The sequence below is a fragment of the Melitaea cinxia genome, chromosome 14 (genome assembly GCF_905220565.1).
Source record: "Melitaea cinxia chromosome 14, ilMelCinx1.1, whole genome shotgun sequence".
NCBI lineage: Eukaryota > Metazoa > Arthropoda > Insecta > Lepidoptera > Nymphalidae > Melitaea > Melitaea cinxia.
Genome location: NC_059407.1, coordinates 15,273,383 through 15,300,084, shown reverse-complemented (window position 1 = coordinate 15,300,084; position 26,702 = coordinate 15,273,383). Strand labels below are relative to the sequence as shown.

General features: G+C 36.4%; 1 protein-coding gene across 1 annotated transcript in view; it reads right to left on the bottom strand.

Annotated features, from left to right (window-relative positions):
• Window positions 1-6,240: 6,240 nt before the first annotated feature.
• The window catches only part of LOC123659436, a 212,892-nt gene continuing 192,430 nt past the window's right edge, over window positions 6,241-26,702 (bottom strand). Inside the window, exons 13-33 of the mRNA XM_045594650.1 lie at window positions 24,691-24,927; window positions 24,378-24,519; window positions 23,763-23,914; window positions 23,408-23,520; window positions 22,853-23,013; window positions 21,498-21,764; window positions 20,278-20,495; window positions 19,304-19,487; window positions 18,817-18,957; window positions 16,423-16,657; window positions 14,752-14,942; window positions 14,272-14,291; window positions 13,343-13,463; window positions 10,792-11,347; window positions 10,472-10,709; window positions 10,092-10,391; window positions 8,885-10,021; window positions 8,647-8,808; window positions 7,336-7,392; window positions 6,820-6,917; window positions 6,241-6,508 (exon numbers count right to left, since the gene is read on the bottom strand). Coding sequence (XP_045450606.1) covers window positions 6,241-6,508; window positions 6,820-6,917; window positions 7,336-7,392; window positions 8,647-8,808; window positions 8,885-10,021; window positions 10,092-10,391; window positions 10,472-10,709; window positions 10,792-11,347; window positions 13,343-13,463; window positions 14,272-14,291; window positions 14,752-14,942; window positions 16,423-16,657; window positions 18,817-18,957; window positions 19,304-19,487; window positions 20,278-20,495; window positions 21,498-21,764; window positions 22,853-23,013; window positions 23,408-23,520; window positions 23,763-23,914; window positions 24,378-24,519; window positions 24,691-24,927 — 4,998 coding nt within the window. The remainder of the gene's footprint in view (window positions 6,509-6,819; window positions 6,918-7,335; window positions 7,393-8,646; window positions 8,809-8,884; window positions 10,022-10,091; window positions 10,392-10,471; window positions 10,710-10,791; window positions 11,348-13,342; window positions 13,464-14,271; window positions 14,292-14,751; window positions 14,943-16,422; window positions 16,658-18,816; window positions 18,958-19,303; window positions 19,488-20,277; window positions 20,496-21,497; window positions 21,765-22,852; window positions 23,014-23,407; window positions 23,521-23,762; window positions 23,915-24,377; window positions 24,520-24,690; window positions 24,928-26,702) is intronic.

Here is a 26,702-nt window from a genome sequence, read left to right as displayed (position 1 = left end):
AAGAAAGTAATGACTCATCATTGCAACTTATTTAGTCACGCCCTCTTGACTGATTAAATCTTACTAAATTAAATGCAGGTCCGAAGGACACTTCAATTGATAAATGAAGACTGCATTCTATTTTCTTTCGATTACCACCTTTGATTATGAACAATTAGGGTCAAGTGGCGTGCCTTAGCTGAGCCGAGTGACATCAATGAGTTACTATTTTCTGAACGCGTATAGACTATAATTAATCATTTGATGTTGTTTAAAATATCAAAAGCATTTTGTTATGTAAAAACTTAATTTTTGAATGTCTTTAAATCGACAATATGGCGACATATTGTCCTTTTGGATAGAATGTAATTTTAATTGCTTTAGCAATGTTTTGTGTAGCTTTTATTTAGGTAGGACTATTGCTATTGTAAATGTGTGTGTGTGTGTTGTCGTAAAAGGTAACGTATGTACACAAGTTCGATAATTAATTATTACCAAAAAGTTAACAGGTATCAAGAGTAATTGAAACTATTTATTAGATTTTTAAAAATTTAATTCTGAATTATTCATTGTATTCTGTCACAGACATATAAGAGTATATGTCTGTGTATTCTGTACATTTCTATTGTGTATTGTATTCATACATTTGTATTTCTATGTTGCATGAATATACATGTGTGGTAATTAGTGCGAAAGGTCGAATTATTTATATTATACATTTTATAAGCGGGGATTCTTTTGATAAATATAAACTGATTCATATTTTAAACAAATTTATTGTATGTCAAGTACTCAAAGTAAAAATGCAACTCACTTTCCAAATCTTTGTGTTATTTTTGCAGTCATCTAAAAAAATTATTCCCTTGTATATTTCTATTATAGTATACTCTTATTAATTAATGCAAAACATTTCTTAATCTATCGTTTAATATATTGTAAAAAATAGCGAATATTTCGTAAACAATTTTTGGGAAATCTTCGCCGCCATTTTGAAATTTGCACCGAGAATTCTTTTTTTTTTTTTGTTTGATGGCTTTCAACCACGGTCTTATATACAGTGCATGCAACTAAACCCCAAATTCAATGGTGAGAGATTAGTACGATAGTGTCATAACTTTTCGTTCGCGTGAATGCGTGAATTCACTTCTCGCGTCACTGCTATAGACGGGTGCGGTGACGTGGCACGCCGGTTTAGTGACGCTTCATTATAATTGGTTATATTAAGTGACGCATCATTGTAATTGGTTATATTGAGTGACGTTTCATTGTAATTGGTTATATTTTAAAAAATCGTTAGGTGGGATAGAAAGCGACAGAACGCTATTCTGTCTTAGTTGCACAGCACACCAATCGATCGTCATGCCTCTGGTGCCCGTAAATTGAAAAGAAAAGCGCAATCATTAAGCCGACGCGCCCCCACTACTGTAGTTGCACGACCTGTGTATAAGACCGTGCTTTCAATAATGCAGAAATAGCATAGATGATTTCGCCAATGTCACGTAAGGATGGATATTGCAAAAAATAGCAGGGAATATATCTATACAAATAAAAATAATTCTTTAATTATTTTGCTACCCTCAAACCTAGGAAACGGTTGAACAGTATTTGCCAGTATATTTTTTTTTGTACCTTGTAGAAAGTTCCTACCGAATGTAAAATAAGCAAAATTGCGCAGAAAATTGGAAAATGTCATTATTATTTGAAATTAGAGCAGTGAACAGTTCGCAAAACAGCTTCTATCAAGACAATCAGATAATGAATAAAAAAATTCAATTTTCAGATTTTACACACTGGTAGTAAATAATTGCTAAATATAAACCGCCTTATTTTTAATATGCAAAAGCACAATTTATTTTTTATAAAAACCATGTACATAATAGATATTGTGATATGTAGAATAAGAAGAAAAATATTTTTTTTTAGGTTTAGCCCAAATACGTAGTGATTTTTTTTATTGAGAAACTAGTTTTTCTTTTCTTTTATTTTTTTATTTTATTTCATTATGTAAATAATAAAGGTGCAATTTTTCGCGATCCTCAAAATATTCATCACTTTTCTTTCTCGATGTATATCGGTTCAAAACGTTTTTGTTTTTATTTATAATTTTCATTGAAAAAAATTATTGAGTATTATTGCAATAAAAGTAACGTTCACATTTATATATGTGCATAATATGTGTGCTTAAATTAATGTGTAAAAGTAATTTTAAAATATTTTCTATGTATATAAATTGAAATTGTAAGATATTGAGCAAACTTGTTCTTTAAATAAATATGGAAATTTGCAGTTTGGTTCTTTTGTTATTCACATAGTACCCTCTTAAACACTTTTGACAGTAAAATATTTTTTATGAAAACCTTAAAGACTGGTTTTTACCGATTGTAGATAAAGTTTATCCTGCACATAAGTTACGAATAGAAATAACCAGCAGGTACATTCGACGATCAGGGACTGTTTCTCCTTAATTAATAAACTACAATTCTGTTTTTTTTTTAATTATTATTATTTAGATTCATATTTATGAAAAGGACGTGGCTTCAAATTCCACTTGTAATAAATTTACTTGTTATTTATACGATAAATAAGTAAAAAAAGTGATCATATTTTTGTAGGGTTGCAAAGTACGTATAGATAGGCGTGATAAAATGGAAAACTTCAAATTATAATAACAAGCAAAATTTAATTTACTTTGTTTTTACATTGTGAATAGATGGTAATTATAGTGATTATACATCTTAACAAATATATGCGTATAGTGTAAAATTTCATTTATTTACAATAGATAATCTTTTTTTTAATGTTAATTAACGATATATAAACAATTATAGAAAAATAATGTTGCTGTAGAATATTTCGATTAAAACTAATTATCAGGAAAGAAATGTTTCCATACCCAATAAATAACAAATATCATAATTTAAATTGAAATTTTAACACTAAATAATATGTAAAAAATAATTTAAAAATTTAAAAAGGTAACTCATAATAGTTGTTAAAAAAGAAGGATCTTACAGCGAGTCTTAGCCTACAAAGGTGCACTTTATTCTTAATAGTAAGTGAACTATTCTTAAATTACATCAATGGTCCTACAACATGACTATTATTATAACTGGAATTTATAAATTCGAGCCAAGTGTTACAATAACGGAAATTAATAAAAACCGTTTTTTTTTTGCTTAAATTTGTTTCAAGTATCAAGGATTATTGTTTTATTATAAAAAAATAAGTTAAAGGAGTTTTTATGTGCTGTAAAAACGATATATTTTTATTTTATCTCTAGGCGTTAGTTTTATCATTTTTTTTTGTCATAGACTATCGCTACACACTCCCCATCACAGCTTTTAATTATTATATTTTAGGAATACAAGTGCACAGCACGTCACTTAATTTAAGATATTGCTTATAAGAATAAGGTCATAGGTGCCATGGATTTTATTGTTATTAATGTTTTTAATATAATTAAGGATTAATCTATAGGTATTTAATAAATAATATCGTTCCTACATACTAAATCTACGTAACATTAAAAAAGGTTGAGTATGCATTCGTTGAATTAATATAACAAAATAAACTTAAATAATAAACAATTAAACAACAAAACAATAACAAATATTTTTTTTTGCATATAATATGGTATAGTGTAGTTAGTGGCAGTGGCGAAAAATAATTCAATTTTAATATTAAAATTCAGCAAAGAGGCTTTAATTGGGGTTTCGCTTAATTACTTCAAATTTACCGTTTATTTCAGTATAGGGCTAAGAATTTCTTTTTTGTGAAACTTCTTCGAAAACATTTTCAAAAATGTATAAAACACAAAATTAATAGAAAAATAACTGATATCTACCAGACTAATAAGATTTTGAAAGCGTTTTTACTAGGAAAGCCAAGTCTTAGCGCGAAAGTTTTTGATATAGTTTAAGAATTCAAAATTTCAACAGTAATAGGCAATATGGTGCAATAGATTAAAAAAAAAGATATTGAAATATTAAGAATAAGTATTAGAAAATCAGTCTCCATAAACAGGCCATTATTTTAATTTTTATAGTAAAACTAATTATACAAACCTCAAGCCGTAGCCATATTTGTAAAATGAATAAAAACAAAATGGAAAGTAATAGTATTAAAGGAAAGGGAAGTTTTTACATTTTTTTTATAATTAATGTTAGGCTTGAAAAAAAAGATGTGCTGAGCAAAAAAAGCGATATTTTTTAATAATTAAAGAATGCGTATACTTAACCACATATTATGCTGTTTTTACAGAAATAAAGACATTTTTAATATACATATTGAAACACATATTATGTAACGGACACACAAACACACAAACGTCAGTCTTTAAACCGATTAATCACATTATTATTGCTGGGTATGACACTAATGTCATTACATTTACTATTTTTATAAACACTATCATTATTTTTTATCAATCTGGAATTTTATTAATTTGTTTTATTTTTTAAACATATTTTTATTAGTTTTTTACTTATAGGGCAAATATATTGTGTGTTACTGTGCTCTATGGTAAAATATTTCGGATGAATTTAATTTTAAATAGAAAAAAAAATGTTAGACAATAAGTTTGTCTGTTTTTTTTTTGTTTCATTTTAGAAATTTAGCAATTTTATAACATTAAACAACGAAATTAGCCTGACGTTACATTTACTTTAAGTTTCATTACCAAGACATTGATGAATTGTTTTTAAGTCAATGAGAATTTTATTGGTTTTACTTTATTTTCTGGTGGAATATTAATTTGTAGACTTATTTTGTTACAATCATTAGTTCTCAAGCTTGCGGCAATTGCTTCTCATTGTGTTGAAATGCATACAGATAATTTTGCCAATGCCATGTAGACAGTAGAATAGAAAAGACACGAAGGAGATTGATCGGTGTGGTCGAGATTACAAACTTTGTTAAATTTAACAATACTTAATATGACGTTTTGTGATAGCTATGAAAATGGTGCATATAGAGAGCATATTTATAGACTAAGCTTTATAATATATATGTTCAAATACATCCACAATATTGTATACAAGAGTTATAGTAATTGTGCATTTTGGTATACATTTTTTTTGGGCCTTTTAATTTGTTTTTTTTTTTCGACTTAGAAACTAACAATTTACAAGTCTTTTAGCAAATACGCTTATAAAGAAAGAATATTTGTTTTCTCTCGTATCCCGGTATTTACATTTTCAAACAATATCAGGTATTTACAAAGTAGCAAATAGTGCACAAAAGACAACTCACAAAATATGCATTTGAGCAATAACTTTGAAAATATTTACAAAAAACATTATTATACATTATATTTTATTAGAAACGAGACATGAAAGCGAGGTGCTTTAAGATTCTTTAAAATAACACGGAGGGATGCGTTGGAATAAATTTGGGAGATAGACTCATGTCTCAGAACCGTTGAATATGCTTTGTTCATACACTTCAGTATAGAGTCATATGTCGTGAAATATTATTGTGGAATACAACAGAACCTGGGAACACGCGTTACAAAAACATCTGTATCTATATCGTAAAAAAACCTTTTTATCTTAGTAAAATAATATGCCTAATTGACTATCTTTTAAAACTTGGGAATATAAATATTTTCTTGAAAATTGTACAAAAGATAACAATTATGGTAAGTATGAATGAACATGTTTATACATGTTAATATTATTCAAAAATAATGGATTATATTTATAGACATAAGTATTGAGCATTCTAGAAAGAGATAAAAATTCTTTTTAACATAAAATTGGCCATGGTTTACTCCAACGCACCCTAATTGCATATGAGTAGGTATTCGCTAACTGAACAGAACGTTACGTTTATTCATAAGATATTTTTAATTTATTAAACCGTATCATCTTATAATAAAACATTTACGACTTATAAAATGAATTATTGCTATACGAAATATATTTACAAAATATTTAAGATACTTAGAAAAATTTAAGACATCAAAACGTAACGTAAGATGAAAAAAGAACAATTTGTAAGTTTTTAAAAATTACATTTAAACACTACGTAATAACAACATTACTACTTTTACGCATATATTACATTATATCACATTACCTTAGAATATTGTATAATTTTCAATTCGCCGCCATCTTAGACGCTAGCATTATGGATTTTTGCCCGATTGATTTAACGTTACATTTACGCACATTTTTGTTCATTTAAAATATGATGAATCAGTAATATTCTAAAAGAAGAGAATCATCATCAAATCATTAAATCACTTATAAATCGTTAAAATTAATCGGAATTATCGTGTCCCGGAGCAGCACTAAATGTTCTAGTTTCATCGGCAAAAAGGGACTTTTCGTAACGTCTCTGTCGAGTTATTTTAGGCCTTGCAGCGCTGAGGAGAGGGGCGGATATCGCGTGCGCGGGCGTGCGACTAAGGTCCTTCCTCCCTTGCAGAAGAGGCGACGTGACACTCGAGGACTCGTCGCCTTCGTCGTCTGATATCGCGGGGTAGGTTTCTCTCATTTTTAGACTTCTTTCTAAACGACGAAGGAATCTGAAAAGTGTTATATTTCTGATTGAATAAAGAAATAACAAATAAATTATTCCGACGTTAACTGTGTATGTATAATATAGCTGACCCGGCGAACACAATACCACCAGTTTTTTTGTAATTATATCGATTTTAGCTATTTTATCCAACTAAATAATTAACGTAGGAATTCTTTTTTCTTATTACATTACTCATTTTGAAGCTGTCCATTGGAGGCTATGCACGTATATATTATTCAGTAGTAGTTAAGTATAGAAACAAAATTATCAACATTGTAAATCTATATAACGATATCTTTAAAGTGTGTATTAAACCTTATCTGATTCCCGATCGTGCGTAACTTGCTCACTTTGACTGGCTTGCGCGAATCTTCTGTCAGGTCCAGACTCGACGAAATTTTTGACGACGTGTCCTGTAATATATCAATCTTTATCAGTATTTTTTATTAAGCATAATTATTTCTGAAGTAAATAGAAGTTATTGAGAAAAAAAGTATGTTTATAATTATAATTTTATCGAATGTTATAATGAAAAGTAACATTTATTTGTTCCTATAAAAAGGCATAGAATAAATTTAACAAAAACTACACATTTAAAAACATTAATTGGGAAAAAGGAAAACCAATCCCATATTATAACGACAAATGTTTGTACTGACCGTTATTGTTTAAGACACATAAAGTGCACCATTCTCAATTATAGGTAATACAATTTTGAAAACCCTTTACCTCAATATAAAATACTGGGTCCTCGCAAATTTTGATAAATATGACGACCTGCATCTAAACTTCTTTACAATAACAGTCAGTAGACATACTACTCGAAATCACCTCAGAGCTCCTGCATTTTTGCCGCCGCAGAGGTTTCTTGAGTCTCGTGGGCTCTGGCTGCAAAAACACTACACGTGGCGAAAACTGAACAAAACAAGCGGGGTACAATCACACTGAAAAAGATACCTGGCAAAGATCTTATTAATATAATATAATTGTTTACCGATACAATTCTTCTGCCACAATAAAAAAAAATGGAAAAGAAAATATTAAAAATCGAAGACTCGTGACTTTCATTTTTGACTTAACATTTTGAATTACTCATATCATATATTACGAAAATTATTTGCAGTGATGAAACGGATAGCAGTTTGGCCGGATACCGGATACCGGATATTCGGCCATTCGGCCAACCATGTGGCCGAATAGCCGAATATCCAGCCTCCGGATATCCGGCGGAACTTAACTGTTTGGTGTATCGCACACATTTGCCTTTCCTCCCATCGGGGTCGTAAATGGCGACCGAGGGATAAACCTGGCTCAAAATCATCAGGGTCCTGGTGAAGGAAAACTTCGTTTGAAACCCGGAGTGGGGTCTCCGTCTAGCATTCGTGGCATAGCTCTAAAATGTGAAAGACTCCTGAAGAGGCTCCACACGGCAAGACAGCCGAACTGGCTCCACACGTATGGGCTCGTCGTTCCTGTGGGCCTAGCCAGTGAGGTCGAGAGGGTGGCGCAGGGCTTAGGCAACTCTGCGTTTTTCTGAAGAGTGTTCCAGGCGAGACAGTGTCTGTCTGACACCGTCTATTGTCTAAATCGTCTGCAATAGACGGACTAAGGCCAATGATGATGATACTGAATTACTATCCGGTATCCGGCCGGATAGTGATAGTTACCGGATATCCGTTTCATCTCTAATTATTTGTATACTTTCTCATTTAAGTACTTCTTTGCCAAAGTATCTTTTTGAAAAGAAATCGTTAACAGTGCAAGCTAATCAAGCTATGAATTGTAATAACCAGTAGTGTGCTAAAATATTGTGCGTCCAAATTACTTTTAGAAGAATACAAAATCACATTTATTCAAAACATTGAAGCTCAAAAGCAGAATTAATTTTTTAAATAATTCCGTTATTACTCTATAAAAGTATATTAATCAGTTATTATTTTTCTTTAATCGAGAGTAATAACAAAATCAGTTTCAGACTTTTTACATGGAATTAATTTAACGTGAAATTAATTAAGAGGTATAGTTAATTTTTTATATTTTAAAAATAGAAAAAAATATTGTAAATTTCCTTACTTCAAAACGCTTTAAAATATTTATTCATAAGTTAAGTATTTTTATAGCAGTGAAATTCTTTTATATAACCTGCATATCCAGATCTGGCAGCCTCAGTTCCCTCGCTGATGCAACGGACGCTACTGAAGCGTTGGACACAGACTCTTCAGAGGACGATGAAGTAGTTAGCGCCGGCGCTTGAGATCTTGACCTACGTCTGCCTCCTTTACGCCCTCGGGTACAACAAGGTACCTAAAAATATTAAAATGAGAAATAAGCTCAACAGTTTCGATAATTCAGATACAGTTAAAAAAGATCATATCCTCACTTCTAATAAATTGTGCATAGAATGCGGCATATGAGGCAAAGTCGATTTCGCTGTTCCAGCTGGTTCGTGAGATGTCGTCCTCGATGTCCTTCTGTCTCTTCTTCTTCCAGCTTTCCTGTGAGGACTGCTTCCGCTCTTACAACTGCCGCCTCTAACACACTCTGAACTCGGAAAATCATAAAGACCATCCGAGTCCGTAAATGGTAGTTGACGCCCATAAAACTGTGGGGAAAACCTACCTAGACCAGTTTTGTCACTTAATGGACTTTCACTTCTCGAACTCACAGGACTCAGTGGACGACTACATTCAGCAAAAAGAATTGGTGGTTTTAAGCTAGCCCTTTCATCTAGACCTCTTTCAACACTTATACACTTCACTATTGTACATTTTGTAACACCACTTGGCGAACACAATGTTGTTTGTGGTATCTCTAAAGATTCCTTTAAAACTGATAAAGTTTTCATTTCTTTTGCACTAGAAGGGATGTCGTCTACTCTTTCGTCAGTACCTATACCTTCATCATTTGATTCTAGTAACGGATCGTCAGACAAAGTTTCCGAATCGGATCGACCTCGTCGTCTTTCGTTTGTGCCATCATTCGATGTCGCGGGACTTGAGTTAGTTTTCATCAACGGCCTTCTTCGTGATTGAAAACAAGAAGGGCCACCTCCTGATCCCGGATCTTCCATTTCAGATGGACATAAAGGATTACTGGATCCACACCTCGAAGGCCCTGGACTCGCCATAGAACTGTATCCCGATGATGACAAATTTGATTCAGAAGGAGCTCTCTCTCCTCTCGCCGACATTGAGAATGGGCTTAAGTAGCACATGTTTGCTGTTGGTGGTGGCGGCCTTGGAGAAAGAGGTTCGTCAGATTCTTCGCTTGCATTGTAAGTAACTGTTATTAGAGGAGGTGGTTGAAAATCTAATTGAGGTGGAGTTCTCCTCGGCGGAGGAGAGCCCGGAGATGGACGCTCGATGGTAAGAACAGGAACTCTGAGGGACGGTGGAGCGGGTGAAGGAGAAGATAGTTCTCTTTCAGAATCTTGGCTATGTGTGAAGCTCGGACTTGGTGAATCAGTCACTTGAGTGGACGGCGTCGGTGTATCGGTACTCAATGCTGGCTGTCGTAGCTGAAAGTAAAGTTAGTGTATAAATATAATATAGATTAAATACAATTCTGATTTTAAAAATATTTTATACCTTCAATCTCAATCCAGATGTTGGTCGTTCAACTTTATCCTCTAATTCATCTTCACTTTGAGATATACATGTGATCGTCGAATCGCTTTTCAATTCTGACTCTAATTTTACACGAGGCATACGCGGTGAAGGTAAAGGCGTGGGTGAAGGAGTAGGAAGAGGCGTAGGCAATGGAGTCGGAAGCTCACGGATTGGAGAAAGACATTTGTTTATACTGCTAGGCACTTCAAGAAGGATAGAAGGTGGATGCAGTAGGTTACCAGAAGATGTAGGTTTATGAGAGCTAAGAGGGTCTACAACCTGTAACAAAATTAGTTATCAGAAAATCAGATCCATTTTTTTGTACATATTATGTGTTTTAAAAAACTACTATTAAATACCTGTATTTCTATAGTAGTATGAGGTCTTGAAACGGGTGAATCCGGTGCAAGAGAAGGAATATGTGAGGAAGCTAGAGATATATCATCTGCGTCAACTGTATCATCTTGAGGAGAGGACGCAGTCGGAGTACTAGATGCCGATATACCACCAGACGACGCTCGAGAAACAATTGCTGCTGACGATGAAAAGTTTCTGAACATGGCCAATATTGAATCAGCACTTGAAATCTTTGGTGTTCTACAACATTAAAAAGGTAAAATAGTATTGGTCCATTGAATCAATACATCTAGAAATTAATATATTGTACAAAAGTACTCGCCTTGAATATTTCTTTAGAGCTGTATTTGCTAGCGTCAAGTCAAGGCTCGACATCGAATCGCTACCCTGATTACTCGATGTGCTATGAGGTGATCTAATTTCTACTCCCGGCGAAGGCGGTGTGCTAGAAGCTTTAGCTTTAATAGTTCTATTTGCAATGACTGCCATAGGTATAGCAATTGTATTAACCATATCTACGTCTGAACTAGAACTCATTTCCGCTGAAACTTTGTTTAATAGTCTCGCAAAAGTTACTTTTTTCTCTAATTTCGGATCCGATATCTGTCGCATGGAAGGTGATGTGGATGGTGATGAAGCTTCACTAGCGAATGACGTATCTTTATTATCTACTCCATATTCTACGAATGCTGGCGCACTTTCTACTGTACTTAATGTCCTTTTCTCTGACATCTGTATCAATTCCCCCATAGTAATTTTCTTTGAATGATCATTAGCTGGCGCTGGGCTTATGAGTTGCTGCAAAATTTGCTTTTTCTCTGCTGCATTTTTCTTTGTTGGGGTTGAGTTATTGCGTTTCTTACGAGGTGACGGAGACCCTGTATAAAATATTATTCATGTAATATTAACAATGGGACAAATCACTACGAAGCTACGACATTTAATGTTCATGACAATTGCTATAAAATATCGAATTATTTATCACAAAATCGAATTAAAAGTAATAATATTTGAAAGACTTTTTTTTCAAAAACTATCATGCCTTTAATTTTTACCAAGAAGTAAGTGCATCTAATGGAAGCCAATTCTTTAGGATAAAGTGCCATTATAGTTAGGAAAGTGTAACTTTAAACGTGCCAATTTAAATTTGTGTTATAACTGTACTGTGTAAAGTAGAATTGTCTATCAAAACTTTAGATAATGCAAATTTACATCTAATGGTTGTATAGCTATAGTTACTATTTAGGAAAAATAATTGTGTTTGCTCGCAAACGAAAAAAAAACCGACTTCAATTACATCGACAAGTAATACAACGTAGATCGACGAAAAAATAGTCAAGTAACTACGCGTTATCAAAGATTACTCAAAAACTAGTTATCAGATCTCGATAAAATTTATATGTGACCATATGATAAATATTAGCTTTGGATTAAATTAAAAATTATCAAAATCGGTACACCCAGTAAAAAGTTATTGCGGATTTTCGAGAGTTTCCCTCGATTTCTCTGGGACCCCATCATCAGATCCTGGTTTCCTTATCATGGTATCAAACTAGGGATATCCCCTTTCCAACAAAAAAAGAATTATCAAAATCGGTACATGCAGTAGAAAGTTATGCGGTATAATACAACGTAGGTCGACGAAAAAAGCATCAAGTAAAAACGCATTATTAGATATAACTCGAAAAGTAGTCGTTAGATCTCAAATAAATTTAAATGGGACCAATTGGCACACACCACCTTTCGATTAAAAGAAAATTTGTCGAAATCGGTCCACCCGGTCAAAAGTTCTGATGTAACATACATAAAAAAAAAAAAAAAAAAAAAAAAAAAAAAAAAAAAAAAAAAAAAAAAAAAAAAAAAATACAGTCGAATTGAGAACCTCCTCCTTTTTTGGAAGTCGGTTAAAAAAACAAATAAACAAAGTCGCTTTTCAAGTGAACAAGTCATTTATGTAACAATTGAGGGTAGAATTACCTCCATATGTAACCTTTTTTTACATCAATCTTATCGTAGCTATACAACCTTAAAGGACAAAGTTATACGACATTATAGTTATATAAGACTAATTTAAATATATATTTATTTACATCAATACAAAGCAAAAAATTGGCAGGGGCAATACATAAATGTAAATAGCGTAGAACAATGTCCAGAGCATGCTAAAGCAACAATCACTTGAACATTTAATTCCAAATTTCATATCGTCAATTATTTTAAAAAGTAAATACAGTAAGTAAAGAAAAGAGTAGCATCATACGAGAAATTGAATACAAAAAGTTTTACAAAACATTGACGATAAAAAATGTGGTGGAAAATTTGGACGATCTAAAAAGGTGCTAACGAAGGAAGGAGCGTCTACACAGTAGTTGTTTTTGTGTAAATGCATAGTTAGGGGTGCATACACTCATGTATCTTTAGTCTGTAGCGAGACTGTTAAAGGGGTAGCATTCCACACCAAGAATCATTCAAACAGCGGGGTACATTCAAAACATTTAGCTCAGATACGCCGCGCGCTCCGCTATGCTTGACTGATGTTTGCGAACGTGACGAGGCGAACGTTAAATGAGCGAAACTTATGAATTTCGAAAATGATCGATAAAGCAAATACCAAATCATAATCTAGTATCGATTCGGCAAAGATGACACACGGAAAACACTTAATGCGGATCCAGATAAAAGGTAGTGTTTAACAACAAAAAAGTAGAAAAAAAATTATTCGACACAATAATATAGATATCGACACGGATAAAAGACAAATAAGAAGAAACGCTACGAAAAAAAAAATGACAAGAATAATGGACGATTCGATGGAAACGTGAACGGGGGAGTCCGATCGCGGAGTGCACGGTCATACGCGCTCCGCTCCTTACGTCCGGGCGGCGGCTTTAAGAGATCGTCCAAACTAAAGGTGCGCGCGGCCCGCGGGCGCGCGAGCCCCGACACGGACGGCTTGCGGATACCCAGCCGCGTGAGCAGCGCGCGGCGCGGCGCCTCGGCCGCCCTCGCTGTGGACAAACGCGCAGTCGCTAGCGCCGCCGGCCTCCCGCTGCGGCACCGCGGCGTACCCGCGCGCTAGCGCGAGCCGGCCGGGACCGAAATATTTCATATTTTTCTCTTTTTTTTATATACACACGATCGTCTGTTTCTAAGGTAAGCTTAATGCTTATAGGTAACAGCTGATTGATATAAATAGATTTTTTTATTCAATAAACATACATTTATAGATACATATATTATACCCAGAATCGAGGTGGGAATCGAACCCACGACCATCGGAGCAGAAAGCGGGACACTGTGCCAACGGAATAGTCGAAGAGTTATGAGGAGGTCGAGGGAACTGGGAGAGGTACGGCCAAAGGTTAACATCGATGGACATTATTACATTAGCTCGGAAACGGGAAACAATTATTATATCTGACTACACATTGATTGGTCCATGTAAGTTATGTGGATTTTGGCTTTCATAGATGGAACTATTCGCCACATATATACGGGTATATTATATATATATCCCGGCTATTAAATAAAGCCTCATCAAACAAATCTAGACACAATTATTTTATCTTGTTAATTTCTGTCAATATATTCAAGTACGTAAAATATATATCAAGATCAGTAGTTGAAAGTGATTGCAATGATATTTCCAGTTTATATTAATATCATATTAAATTATAAATTGAATACATTTATTATAAAGAAGAATAGAATAATGAAACACAGTAAATATATACTGGGGAATTAATTTCTTTAATTTTAAAGGTTAGGTTAACTGTTTAACAGTTAACAAATGAATTGTTACTGACTGATTTGAAAAACAAGCTAAAATAATTGTGTTCTTTGCGAGTACCAGAAACTTTGTATAAAATAAGAAGGAATAAAATTCAAGATGTGTATATTAATGGATACGTAAGTAACAACTTGCAATGTGTTGAGTATAGTAATGACCAGTTTATGGTATCGCTTTATAACATAGAAAGAAATAAGACATACAAGAAACAAATTATCCAAAAGGTGTCTTACCATCCCAGAGACAGTGCGTTAAAAAATAGAATAAATGCGGAAAAATCTGATAAAAACATGTAGAAAAGCATAAATGTACGGTGACGAATCTATGGTTTCCATAACGATTATATATTCTTGTCTTACGAAAAATGTGAAAAAGCTGTTAAATTGGTAGTGTGCTATTCGTTATTTGATCATTTCTAATTTCTTTCCGTGTTTATTGAAGCCTAAAGATTTGTCCTCCAATAATGAAAGTGGGATATTAAACTGAACTTACGTCTTGCGCATCTGTCTGCTTCTTCGGCGAGGAGTTTCTCGATCTTTTCGGGGAAGTGTCTCTTGGCGCACCACACGAGGCCGATGATGCCCAGGACGACGAACACCGCGAACAGACCGAGCCAAAACGGCTCCTGCATCATTCTTGTCCCGAGACCCACGATGTTCGGTGTCGGGTTTGGGATTTCGCATCTGAAAAATGTTTTGTTCGGGCTGAAACTCTTCTGTGATACCAAATTTGGTGTATATTAAATAGTTTGATAACAAAACTTTGCCCTAGACCCAAAAAATGTTTTGTCAACATATTTTTATTATTCTGTTGTAAAATAATTTTTCTGTAAAAATCTCATCCCTTATATAATTGTTATTCACGTTACAGAGTACATTTCGTATATATTCATAATATCTATTATTTTGATGTACACCTCTATATCGCTTTATTCTTTTTCGTGTCCTTTTTCTAAAGATTGTCTGGAAGAGATCGCTCTTTAGCGATATTATCGCCTTTTGGATACATTGCTTTTTTTATTTTTTTTTCATCATCATCATCATTACGGCCTATACAGTCCACTGCTGGACATAGGCCTCCATAAGTTTACGCCAAAAATAACGTGAACTCATGTATTTTGCCCATAGTCACCACGCTGGGCAGGCGGGTATTTTCTTTTATTTTCTTGTATATTTTATGTTACACGTATTGTTTCTGGTTGTACAATAAAGTATATTTGTATTGTATTGCATTTTACTCACAAATTGTATATAAACTCGTGCTTCAGTAGGAATTGGTTAAATATGAAATGATGGCACATCGTTAATAGCGCAGCGAAGCCCTGATCCTTCTCCTACACGGGGAGGGGAACAGTGGGATATTGCAGCGTGAACATATGAACTGACGCACCTCTTGCCCTTCCACGAGGGGTTGCACTGGCACAGGAAGGCGCCGTCGCGCTCCACGCACGCGCCGCGCTGGTTGCAGGGCCGCGCCGCGCAGTGGGATATTGCAGCGTGAACATATGAACTGACGCACCTCTTGCCCTTCCACGAGGGGTTGCACTGGCACAGGAAGGCGCCGTCGCGCTCCACGCACGCGCCGCGCTGGTTGCAGGGCCGCGCCGCGCAGTGGGATATTGCAGCGTGAACATATGAACTGACGCACCTCTTGCCCTTCCACGAGGGGTTGCACTGGCACAGGAAGGCGCCGTCGCGCTCCACGCACGCGCCGCGCTGGTTGCAGGGCCGCGCCGCGCAGTGGGATATTGCAGCGTGAACATATGAACTGACGCACCTCTTGCCCTTCCACGAGGGGTTGCACTGGCACAGGAAGGCGCCGTCGCGCTCCACGCACGCGCCGCGCTGGTTGCAGGGCCGCGCCGCGCAGTGGGATATTGCAGCGTGAACATATGAACTGACGCACCTCTTGCCCTTCCACGAGGGGTTGCACTGGCACAGGAAGGCGCCGTCGCGCTCCACGCACGCGCCGCGCTGGTTGCAGGGCCGCGCCGCGCAGTGGGATATTGCAGCGTGAACATATGAACTGACGCACCTCTTGCCCTTCCACGAGGGGTTGCACTGGCACAGGAAGGCGCCGTCGCGCTCCACGCACGCGCCGCGCTGGTTGCAGGGCCGCGCCGCGCAGTGGGATATTGCAGCGTGAACATATGAACTGACGCACCTCTTGCCCTTCCACGAGGGGTTGCACTGGCACAGGAAGGCGCCGTCGCGCTCCACGCACGCGCCGCGCTGGTTGCAGGGCCGCGCCGCGCACGGCCGCACGCGCTCCGAGCAGCGGCGGCCGCGCCAGCCGCGCGCGCACGCGCAGCTGAAGCCGCCGCCCGCCTCCGCCGCCAGCGAGCAGTTGCCGAAGGCGCATGGCGAGCGCTCGCAGGCGGTCAGCGAGCAGAATACACCTGGGAGAAACGTTATCATATACATATACATACACACACACATATATATATATATATATATATATATAATATATGCTACGAATTGCGCCATCTCTTGACAAAATTAATAAACCAAAGCACCGGCATCGGTGTGAAGTAGCAGCGGACGGCGCGCCCGAGCAGCGACGTAGTTCACGACGTTCACGACGTTCACTTTTAATATAAAATTCGTTGATCTTTCCCTAAGCGTTACAATTTTTTTTTTTTTTGTTAACAAAATTACTGTACTAATTTGGAAATATTTGTTTTTTTTTTAATATATAGACCAGCGCTTGACCGCGATCTCACCTGATGGTAAGTGAAGATGCCTATATATATTCACTCTTGATTTGAAAATACCCAAGTTGTAATTATTTGGAAAAACGGAAGCCGGAAGGGCATTCCAAATTTTTGCGGTGCGTATTAAGAAAGAGAAAGCAAAACGCTTAGTGCGAGATCGTGGGATTTCAACCACGTAGCGGTGCACACTCAAGCGATGCCTAGCGGTTCGGTGGTAGAATGGTGATGGTGGAACCAAATTGTGCAGCTCTTGGGCACACTCTCTGAAATATATTCTGTAAAATACAGACAGACAGGCAACCTTGCGCCGATGTTCAAGACTTTGTAGTCTAGAGAGAACCAGTGGTTCGTCACCGATGAGTCTTCTGGCGCGTCGATCCACAGACTCCAAAGCAGCAAGCTGGTACTTGGCAGAGCCATCCCATAAGTGACTGCAGTACTCCATACTCGATCGAACTTGTGCTTGGTACAGAGTGAGAAGCTGTTCCGGTGTGAAGTACTGCCTGACTTTATTGAGGATACCAAGTTTCTTACTGGCAATTTTTGCCTTGGATTCTATGCATTGTCTGAAGTTCATATTAGACGAAATATTTATGCCTAAAAGATCAATATTATCGGTGATCGGTACAGATACACCTCGGAAAGTCGGAGCTAAAGGAAATGGACTCCGTTGAGCGGTGAAAAGACATGCTTGCGTTTTGAGAGCATTAAATTTGACTAGGTTGGCGTCACCCCAATCGGATACCTCTTTTAAAGCCAAATTCATGCGTTCAACCAGAGCCTCTCTATGCTCAAGAGTTTCAGCCCCACCAGCTCGGGGACTGGACATGTATCTCTCCGTAACAGTGCTGTCGTCCACGTATCCAAAGATACCGGGCTTGAGGAGGTCATTAATGTGAAGCAAGAAGAGGGTTGCAGAGAGAACTGATCCCTGAGTGACACCGGCATTAACCGCCATCAAATCAGACGAGGAGCCATCCAAGACCACCCGAAATGATCGCCCACTCAGGAAATCTGATATCTAGCCACACAGGCTAGGGGGTATTCCGTAAGCCGAAAGCTTACTCAATAGGCTTTCATGCCAGACCCGGTCAAATGCCTTCGAGATATCAAGTGAGACGGCTAACGCCTCTCCGTGCTTATCCAAGGCTTCGCCCCAGATGTGCGAGGCATACACTAAAAGATCCCACGTGTACCTGTTACGGCGGAAACCGTATTGTTGGTCCGACAGGAGGTCATTTAATTCGAGGTATGCAGTGGAGCAGTGTGGTATCCATCAGCGTGGGTCTATCCCTATGCTTTGCTACAAGTTTGTTTAATTTACTAACCTAACCGTGCCTCGGATAGTTGTTATCATAGACAGATAGCGATCGTTAGTCATAGTAAGATATATGCGTATCTGCCAACAAGCAGTTAAGTAGTGTGGTGGATTAAGGTCTAATCCTTCTTCTACACAGAAAGAGGCCTATGCCCAGCTGTAAGATATTACAGGCGAAGGGCAAGCGCACTTTTTAAATTAATCTTCATTATGCGTAAACAAGTCTTTCTTATTCATTATCGTAAAGAGGTAGTTTTCAATAGTTATTGAAACAGCAATTGGTATGACTTCTGCATTTTCATGTTAAGCTAATTTGTAGCACAGCAGCAGGGAATCAGACTTTAATCTTTTACCTTCGTAGGAAAAAAAATATTAGTCTTGTAATATTAAAAAACTAAGAAGCTGCCAAATACTGTCTTTTTTTTGAAAGTTGGCCAACGTTCTCGTAGCTTTAATTTTGTTCCAGTATTTGACATACAAATATATTTTATACGTGTTGAGTGTGAAGTTTTTATGTTATCACCTGTGTAGTAACCCGAGCACTGACAGAAGTTTCTCGAATCTTCAGTTGCGCATCGGCCACCGTGCGAGCAAGGGTTTGGGTAGCACGATTCTAAATTGGTGTCATCGGGGAGATGTAGCATTTTGTTGTGGTAATCGGCGTCTAAAATAAAAAACAAATGTCCTACATCAATTAGATACAAAATATCGCTGGAAATTAAATTTTGGACCTAACGTTTTTGAAACAATAGACGAAAGTTACTAGTCATTATCACATTTATTATTTATAGATATGATATTGGATACTGGTTTTTGGTATCGTACACGATAGTGCCTTGGAGATCACGTTAACCAGTCAGGCCCGGTTGTTATCATGTACTATGAATATATCCGCCAATTTGCATTGGAGCAGCGTGATGGATTAATCTCTAATCCTTCTCCTGCATGAAGAAAGAGGCCTATGCCCAGCAGTGCGATACTAAAGACTGAAGCGAAAAAATAATACTAGCCTATATTGACTGTGAGAGAGACTTCCATATTCATCCCGTGGTCACCGGTGTGATGAGACACGATCAGGGAGTGAAGATAGGAATTGATAACAAGAGGAGTGTTGGTTTCAGTCTTCCTTCTACTTCTACTAATCTCGCAGAGCGTCCATTGAGTTCCGTTGTTTTCCGTGTAGCTGTCTTTTACCTGTTGATGTTTTTTGTAATTTGAAAATATTACCAAAAGAAATAGTTACAAAAAGTATGTAAATTACATAGGATATCTATTATATACTTAGGTAGGGTACAATGGGAAATGTCTTGGTTAAAGTTTGGACCAGCCCAACTGGAAAAGTACTTCAACTTTAAAAAAGATCACGGCTACATAACTAATCGAAAATATATTATAACTAGCTTTTACCCGCGGCTTCGCTTGAATTGTTTTTTTTAAGTATCCTATGTTACTTTTAATATCTCCAAGAATATATCTACTACGTTTCATGATGATCAGTTAAGTAGTTTTTGCGTGAAAGCGTAACAAACAAACTTACATGTACATTTATAATATTAGTGGGGGACTAGGGATAATCGAAAATCAGGGCTAAGGTCGGCAACCTGTATATACTTAGCTTTAATACCGTATGTTTCAAAAAAAAAAAAAACAAAATTGGCAACGCGTTAGCGCAAGGGATCACAGCACTGGCCGTTGCGTTGGCGGTCGCAGGTTCGATCCCCGCTCACTACAGAGATTTATATTGGCTATGTAGTCTGTCGTACTCTGGGCGCTTATGCTTGTGTATTGTGTAATTATACGGGGGCCGTTAAGTGTGAAACGTTTATTTATTTAAACGAAAATAAAAATTGTTATTCTTTATCAAAACTTTAACCATTCTTATTCCAAATAAACAACTATCAATTCACCTCACTTGTACTGTGTGGCTACAGTACTGTGTGGCTACAGTACTGTGTGGCTACGGTACTTAAGATGATGAATTCACCTCGATCCAGCCGTTCCCCGGGCCGCACGGCCAGCGCGCGCGGGCGGGCGCGAGCGCGGCGCGCGCGACCGCGGCCGACAGCGTGCAGCCGAGCGGCGCCAGCAGGCGCGAGGTGAGCGCCACGCGCGCCGGCGCCGCGCCCGGCCAGTTGGGCGCCGCCAGCGCGCCGCGGCTGGCGTTGTGCAGCCGCGCCACGTGCGACACGTTCACCCACCACACTGGGACAAGGTCACCTTCTTTACGCACCTTTTTTTTAATTGTAACATCCATAGGCTCCTGAGTGCCTATGTTTTTTTTTTTATGTCACTAGGTCGGCAAACAAGCGTACGGCTCACCTGATGGTAAGCGATTACCGTAGCTTAAAGACACCTGCAACACCAGAAGCATCGCGCGTTGCCGACCCAACCCCCAATCTGGAGCTCTGAGAATCCAGGAGCTCTGGTCACCTTACTCACCAACAGGAACACAATACTGCTTGAAAACAGTATTATTTAGCTGTGATCTTCTGTAAGGTCGAGGGGTAGTACCCCAGTCGGGCTGCTCCTTATTTTGAGCAGGAAATTCCTACTGTGCCCTACCTCAGTTACATTTTAATTTTCAAACGTCGAGGCGTATTATTTTCAACATTGCACGCTTCAAATTACGAACTAAAGCTTATTTTCTCTAATTCGATGGTGAGTCCAAAACTGACCGTGAGATATATATATACCTATATATACATATATATTTATATTTACGCACGTTCGACTTGGGGAGTAAGCTGCTGAATGCGTAACGAGAGCGTTACGAAAAGTGAGATCGAGAAAGGCGAACGGAAGGTGAGAGGGAGATATAAGTTAATGAAGATAGAAGGAGAGAGAGTTACGTTTCACAGACACAGTGCAGGCCTTAAGAGCAGAAGTTTTACGTCAGTCATGTGATCTAAAGCACACTCGTTTTTTAAATTTATCTCTATTTTCATAGAGTAGACGAATCCTGGAGTGGAGATTGCGTCGTGGCAAACACAGTGTGGAATGTTCTCTGGCCCGTTGGACCGACGATCTACATAATATTGCCGGTGTAGGCTGGTTGAGGATTGCGGAAAACCGGGATGTTTGGCGCGAACTTGGGGAGGCCTACGTCCAGCAGTGTGTAACAAGCAAGCAGCAAGTGAACTGACTAACTGACTGTTTTCATAAGGTTTAAAATATGTATTATTTACATTAAAAAAGTAATTTTACCTGTTTTAAAATGTGCCAAAAATCCAACGCCAGTAACATTTTCACCAGTTCTCAACCTCAATCGCATAACTTCGGCTCGTGATACAAAAATTCCATTATTTATTATTCTCGAATCCAGAAACGGTCTTATGGGATCGCTTTGTGTGTCTACTTGAATTTCCAAATACGTGTCCTCGGGTATAGCTTCAGTTACGTTAATCGGTACACCATTCTCGAACGTTCCATAGCCGAAATCAAAATAGCTGATGTTTAAGAATATCCTTTTTCCTGGTAAACAATAAAAATCAGTTAGCGCTCCGTCGAAATTCGAAAATTCTTGTAGATTGACCGATTTACAAGATTTTTTTTCTGTACCAACATAAACACAAACATCTGTATGGCCAAAACAAATGTTTGCAATGTATTGAACCCACAACTGCCAACGCAACAGCCATAAACCAGTGCTATGACCAGTGCGCCAACATTTAGACAAAATGTCTCCCCAAAAGTTTTTTTTTAAATTTAAAACTTGCAAATTTTGTTTTGCAGTTCGCAAGACCAGACAACGTTTGCCGAATAAAAAGGCATCATTTTTTTTTCAAGGGTATTCCTCGTATAAGTGTATCATTTTAAAAAGACTTTTACGTATAACCTTAAAATGAAAGGGTATACTTTTCCTTTCACTGATAAAACTAATGCCGGGATAGGGAACGATGAAAGCCCAAAAGGTCAGGTCGTTAAACTTGAAAGTTACGAAAGCGCATTTTATCTTACATCGTGCTTCGGTGAGGTAATAATTTGAGTTGGAATACGTTTCAAATTTAGAGCTCTGTTAGAGCTAGTAAAGCAAAAAATTTCGAGGTGTTTTTACCGAAGATGTTATGATATATCAGCAAAAGTGAAAACGCCCGATGCAATTATTAGAACTATTCGTATTTTGAATTTTTTTACCGTACAGTATTGTTCTATGTGTGTGATATTTTCAATTACAAATGGAACACTGTGTAATGGGATGAAATATCGTTGACTCTTATAATGATCAAAATAATAAATGGAGACATAAGTTCAACCAATGATAGTGGACGAATTATAGAAAGATATTATATTTTATTACATTAAGGACTGATATTCTAAAAATTCTTTTCATCATCTAAATTAGTTTTATCGTAATCAATGCGAAAAAAGCAATGCATTTTTTAGCGAAGATCGTGCATTATTTTTATATGGTAAGTAACGAGTTATTAAACATTAACTTAGTTAAGTTAATGTTTAATAACTGTAAATTTAAATTTAACTGTAACTTGTAGTTACAAGATATGGAAATCAAACAAGCTTATATGTGAAATCGTGTTTAATTACTTAAATATAAAACTTACCCGTAGGTGCAAAAATGTCAATGGTACAATCCAAATCAGGTAAAAGAAAATATGGATAATTAGGGCTGTGCAGGATGCCTTCTTTGGAAGTGAATGTTTGTGACGGACAACCGTTCAGTTCGACTGCTCTCCAATTTACTAGAAACCCAGATCCTGGCGTGCTGCAATTAAAAGTCGATAAAATACAACAAATTAGTCATAAAAGTTTTAATTTCAAATAAGGTAAAATTAACATATTCTCACGTTGCCATAAATACTCGATTTTGAATGTTTGTTTAAAATAATATGCAAAAATGTGATTTCAAGTTGTATCCGCCATTCAATACAGTGGCTGTTAAATAATTTAAAAACAGTTGATAATTATAAAATATTAATTTGAAATAATGATAAAACAATTATTTGTCTAAGAATCGACCGTTTCAAAGGTGACAAAACTGGCTGTGTTTTAGGTTACCGGCCGACTTATAAATTTTGGACATTCAAAGTATCTAAATATATTATTGAATATGTTAAGTTTATTAAGAATATTTAATATAAAATAAGTTTTTTTCTCACTTATAATCAGAATGAAAGTGTAGAACTGCTTCGTTACTCGTGGCCACCCATCTCGTCTCACCGACTGATCCACAGTACCTTGATGACTTCGAATGGACTTTACGATCACGTAACTATGAAAAATATTATAAAAAATAAATTTATATAACTGGAAATTATTATTTTAATCCGCAGAAAACTTCATTAAATAATATAAGATTAATGCATTGGTTATATTATCAATTTTATAGAACAGCATAATCAATTTAATATCGCTCTATTTCGAAACTACAATATTATCATATTTGTTTAGCTATAAGTACTTTGTAAATTGGTGCAAGCAAAGTGTTGGTACTTACCATAAAAGAGCTCATACCTCAATAAAATCATACAGACAATCATTTTGGTACTCCAAGTCAATCGTTTGGAAGACAAACACAAGACGCGTGTCAGCGGGCCCCCTGACGTGAACCCAGTAATCGAGGTCGTTGTCATAGATGCTTGGATGATTTGGACTCTTTAGCACTCCTTGAAAAAAGGTATATGAAGCTTATACACGTATTCATTGATAAAAAAATAAAAAAATTAAGCAAATATGGTTTCAATGTTATTGACACTCATTACCAACAAAAATACTGGGCATTATTGTTTAATTATAAATATAAAGCCTTTTTTGTTGAATAAAGTATAAAAAAAAAAAATTGTACATAAAATAAGTTTTTCATAGTCAGGGTAAATAGGTTTTGCTGCTATTGTCAGGAACTTTTACTTAAATCAATTTATCAAAGTACCAGTGATCAGGTTATTGGCTCTGTTAGGTATACATGTATCGATTTAATACGAGATTACAGCTGGATTAACACTATCGCATAACTTGCCCTCAAGTATTTTATTGTTTAATGTTTATAACCCTCTATCCTATCAACTGTATCCAGAAGTAAGTCCAGATTAGTATTTAGAATATATTAATTGCCGTTTATAAGACTTTCACCTGATTTTCCTTCAACAGTGGTATTGGTAAGAATGTGTTCAGAGATGAGGCGACGCTTGCAGACGTAGCCACCAGTTGCAGAACATTTGTGCATCGTCCAATACAAGCCGCTCGGCTGAGACGGAACTGGGGATGTCTTCCACTGGAATTAGTTTATTAAATTATTATATATGTTTGCTATCAAGTAACTTTAGAAAAAAAATAAATTACTTTCTTCTTATCAACTAAGTAAAGATTCATTTATAGTATTTTTTAATAGGCAACAGCCCCAATAATGTTATGTCGGAAATTTGTAAATCTATTTATTTCTTACTTGTACACCTAAACAAGCTTCATTGATCTCCTCCGTGTCGTTGTACGGTGGCCACGCATGGTAATCTAGAGTGGTTCCATCGATCCAGCTCAGTTCAGCGTTGTTATCTAGACGAGCCCCTAGCCAGTAAATAGAGCCAGCGCTGTAATCGCTACTTTGTCTGATTCCTGTTACTACGAATCTTTCCTCTTCAGCCGTATGGACGGATGATAGTTGCATATTTAATCCGTCGCATACCTAAGGAGAAAAAAATCGAATTTGTAGAAATATAATTAAATAATTAAAATAGTTACACTATCTCATGATTGGATTGTCTTTTTAAATCTAGAATCATAGAATTGAAGGCGTGTTCATTCTTATTGATGAAGAAAATATTCTGATGTGATTTAAATCCGTAGGAATGCAATCAGTGAAATATCTATCTTTGATATTCTTAGTAACATGATGTATGGTAACAGAATGATAATAAAAGTTTAGTTTTAAAGAATTTATTCTCAAAAAGAAAAAAGTTTAAGGATACAAATGGCAGAGTTACTTTTTTTTTAATGTGATATATCCACAGGCTTATAATGCCCGTGCTTTTGTTATTCCATATTTTTTAGGGCAGAGTTACTTAATACGGTACCCATTGAGAGAGTTACTTAATACGGTACCCATTGAGAGATTTCTTTAACCTTAGTTATACCTCAGTGTAACTACCAGCGGACGGCGCGGCGGTTTGAGCGTCAACTTTGAATTTTATTTCATCAGTTAAATTTTAAAACCCAGTAGGTACCTATATATCTCTCACGTTTAAATTACCCAATTTACAACTTTCAATTTAATGTAAATAAAAATACCAAAAGTATAATAATAACACGAATAAGTTTCTCAGCTTTCCATGAATAAAGATATTAAATAATTGTTAATATTCCAGAGTCAATATGTGTTACACAAGGAGCAAATACAATGCGCCCGGCGGGGTGTATCACAAGACCCCAGACAATATGGAGCAGAGCGAGCAACGAGCACATTTTATATTTAAATATTATCTTCGACGTAGACACGTACCATATTTCATACATAAATATTCGAGTTTAAAATGAATATTTTACATTCATGCATAAAATATAGGAACTCTATAAAACAAAGTTCACTTCAGGTAGCATTACTTTTCAACGAATATAATTTCGCATACCGAAAGCGATAAAGATGTGAGTTGAAAAATATAGCTTTACAGGATAGCTATATACAGTTTATCTGGATTACATTCTTGAAGTTATATTTCTTTTAGCGCATTTGGGAAAACACATGTGAGTAGATTTATATGATGCATGCGCAACCGACACGAAAAAATACGACACTCTTAAGTTAGCTAGTCAACGAAGAAGAAGAAAGTGTGCGTACATAAGTACACATACTTTTTTGCGATTAGTTAAGCCTGTAACATCAAACTGCTAGGCTCTTTCTGCATGTAGTAGAAGGAACTGAGCTTAATCCACCACGCTACTTAACTGCTTGTTGGCAGATATGCATATATCCTACTATGAGTAACGATCGCTATCTGTCTATGATAACAACTCTCCGAGGCACGGTTAGATTAGTAACTTAAATAAACTTGTAGCAAAGCATAGGGATAGACCCACGATACAAAAAGGGAAGGTTTTGGAATTTAACAGGAAGTTCATTTCTGGAGTAATCTATACATATAATAAAATGGTAGGAAAGTCAAAACTGTACATTGAATATTTTTTTTAAAAGAATACTTGGGTTGTGATCTACAATCAATAAGAAAACCAAAAATATAGTTTTTAGAATTTTTGTCTGTTTGCCTGTTTGTCTGTATGTCTGTATGTATGTCCGGGATAAACTCAAAAAGTACTGCATGGATTTAGTTCAAATTTGGCACAAATATTATTAAGAAGTCGGGTCAACATATAGGCTACAAATTATCACGCTATCATCTACGGGGTCGAGCAGTGAACCTTTATTTCTTCAACGCATTATTTAACAACGTGTAATCTAACAATGTA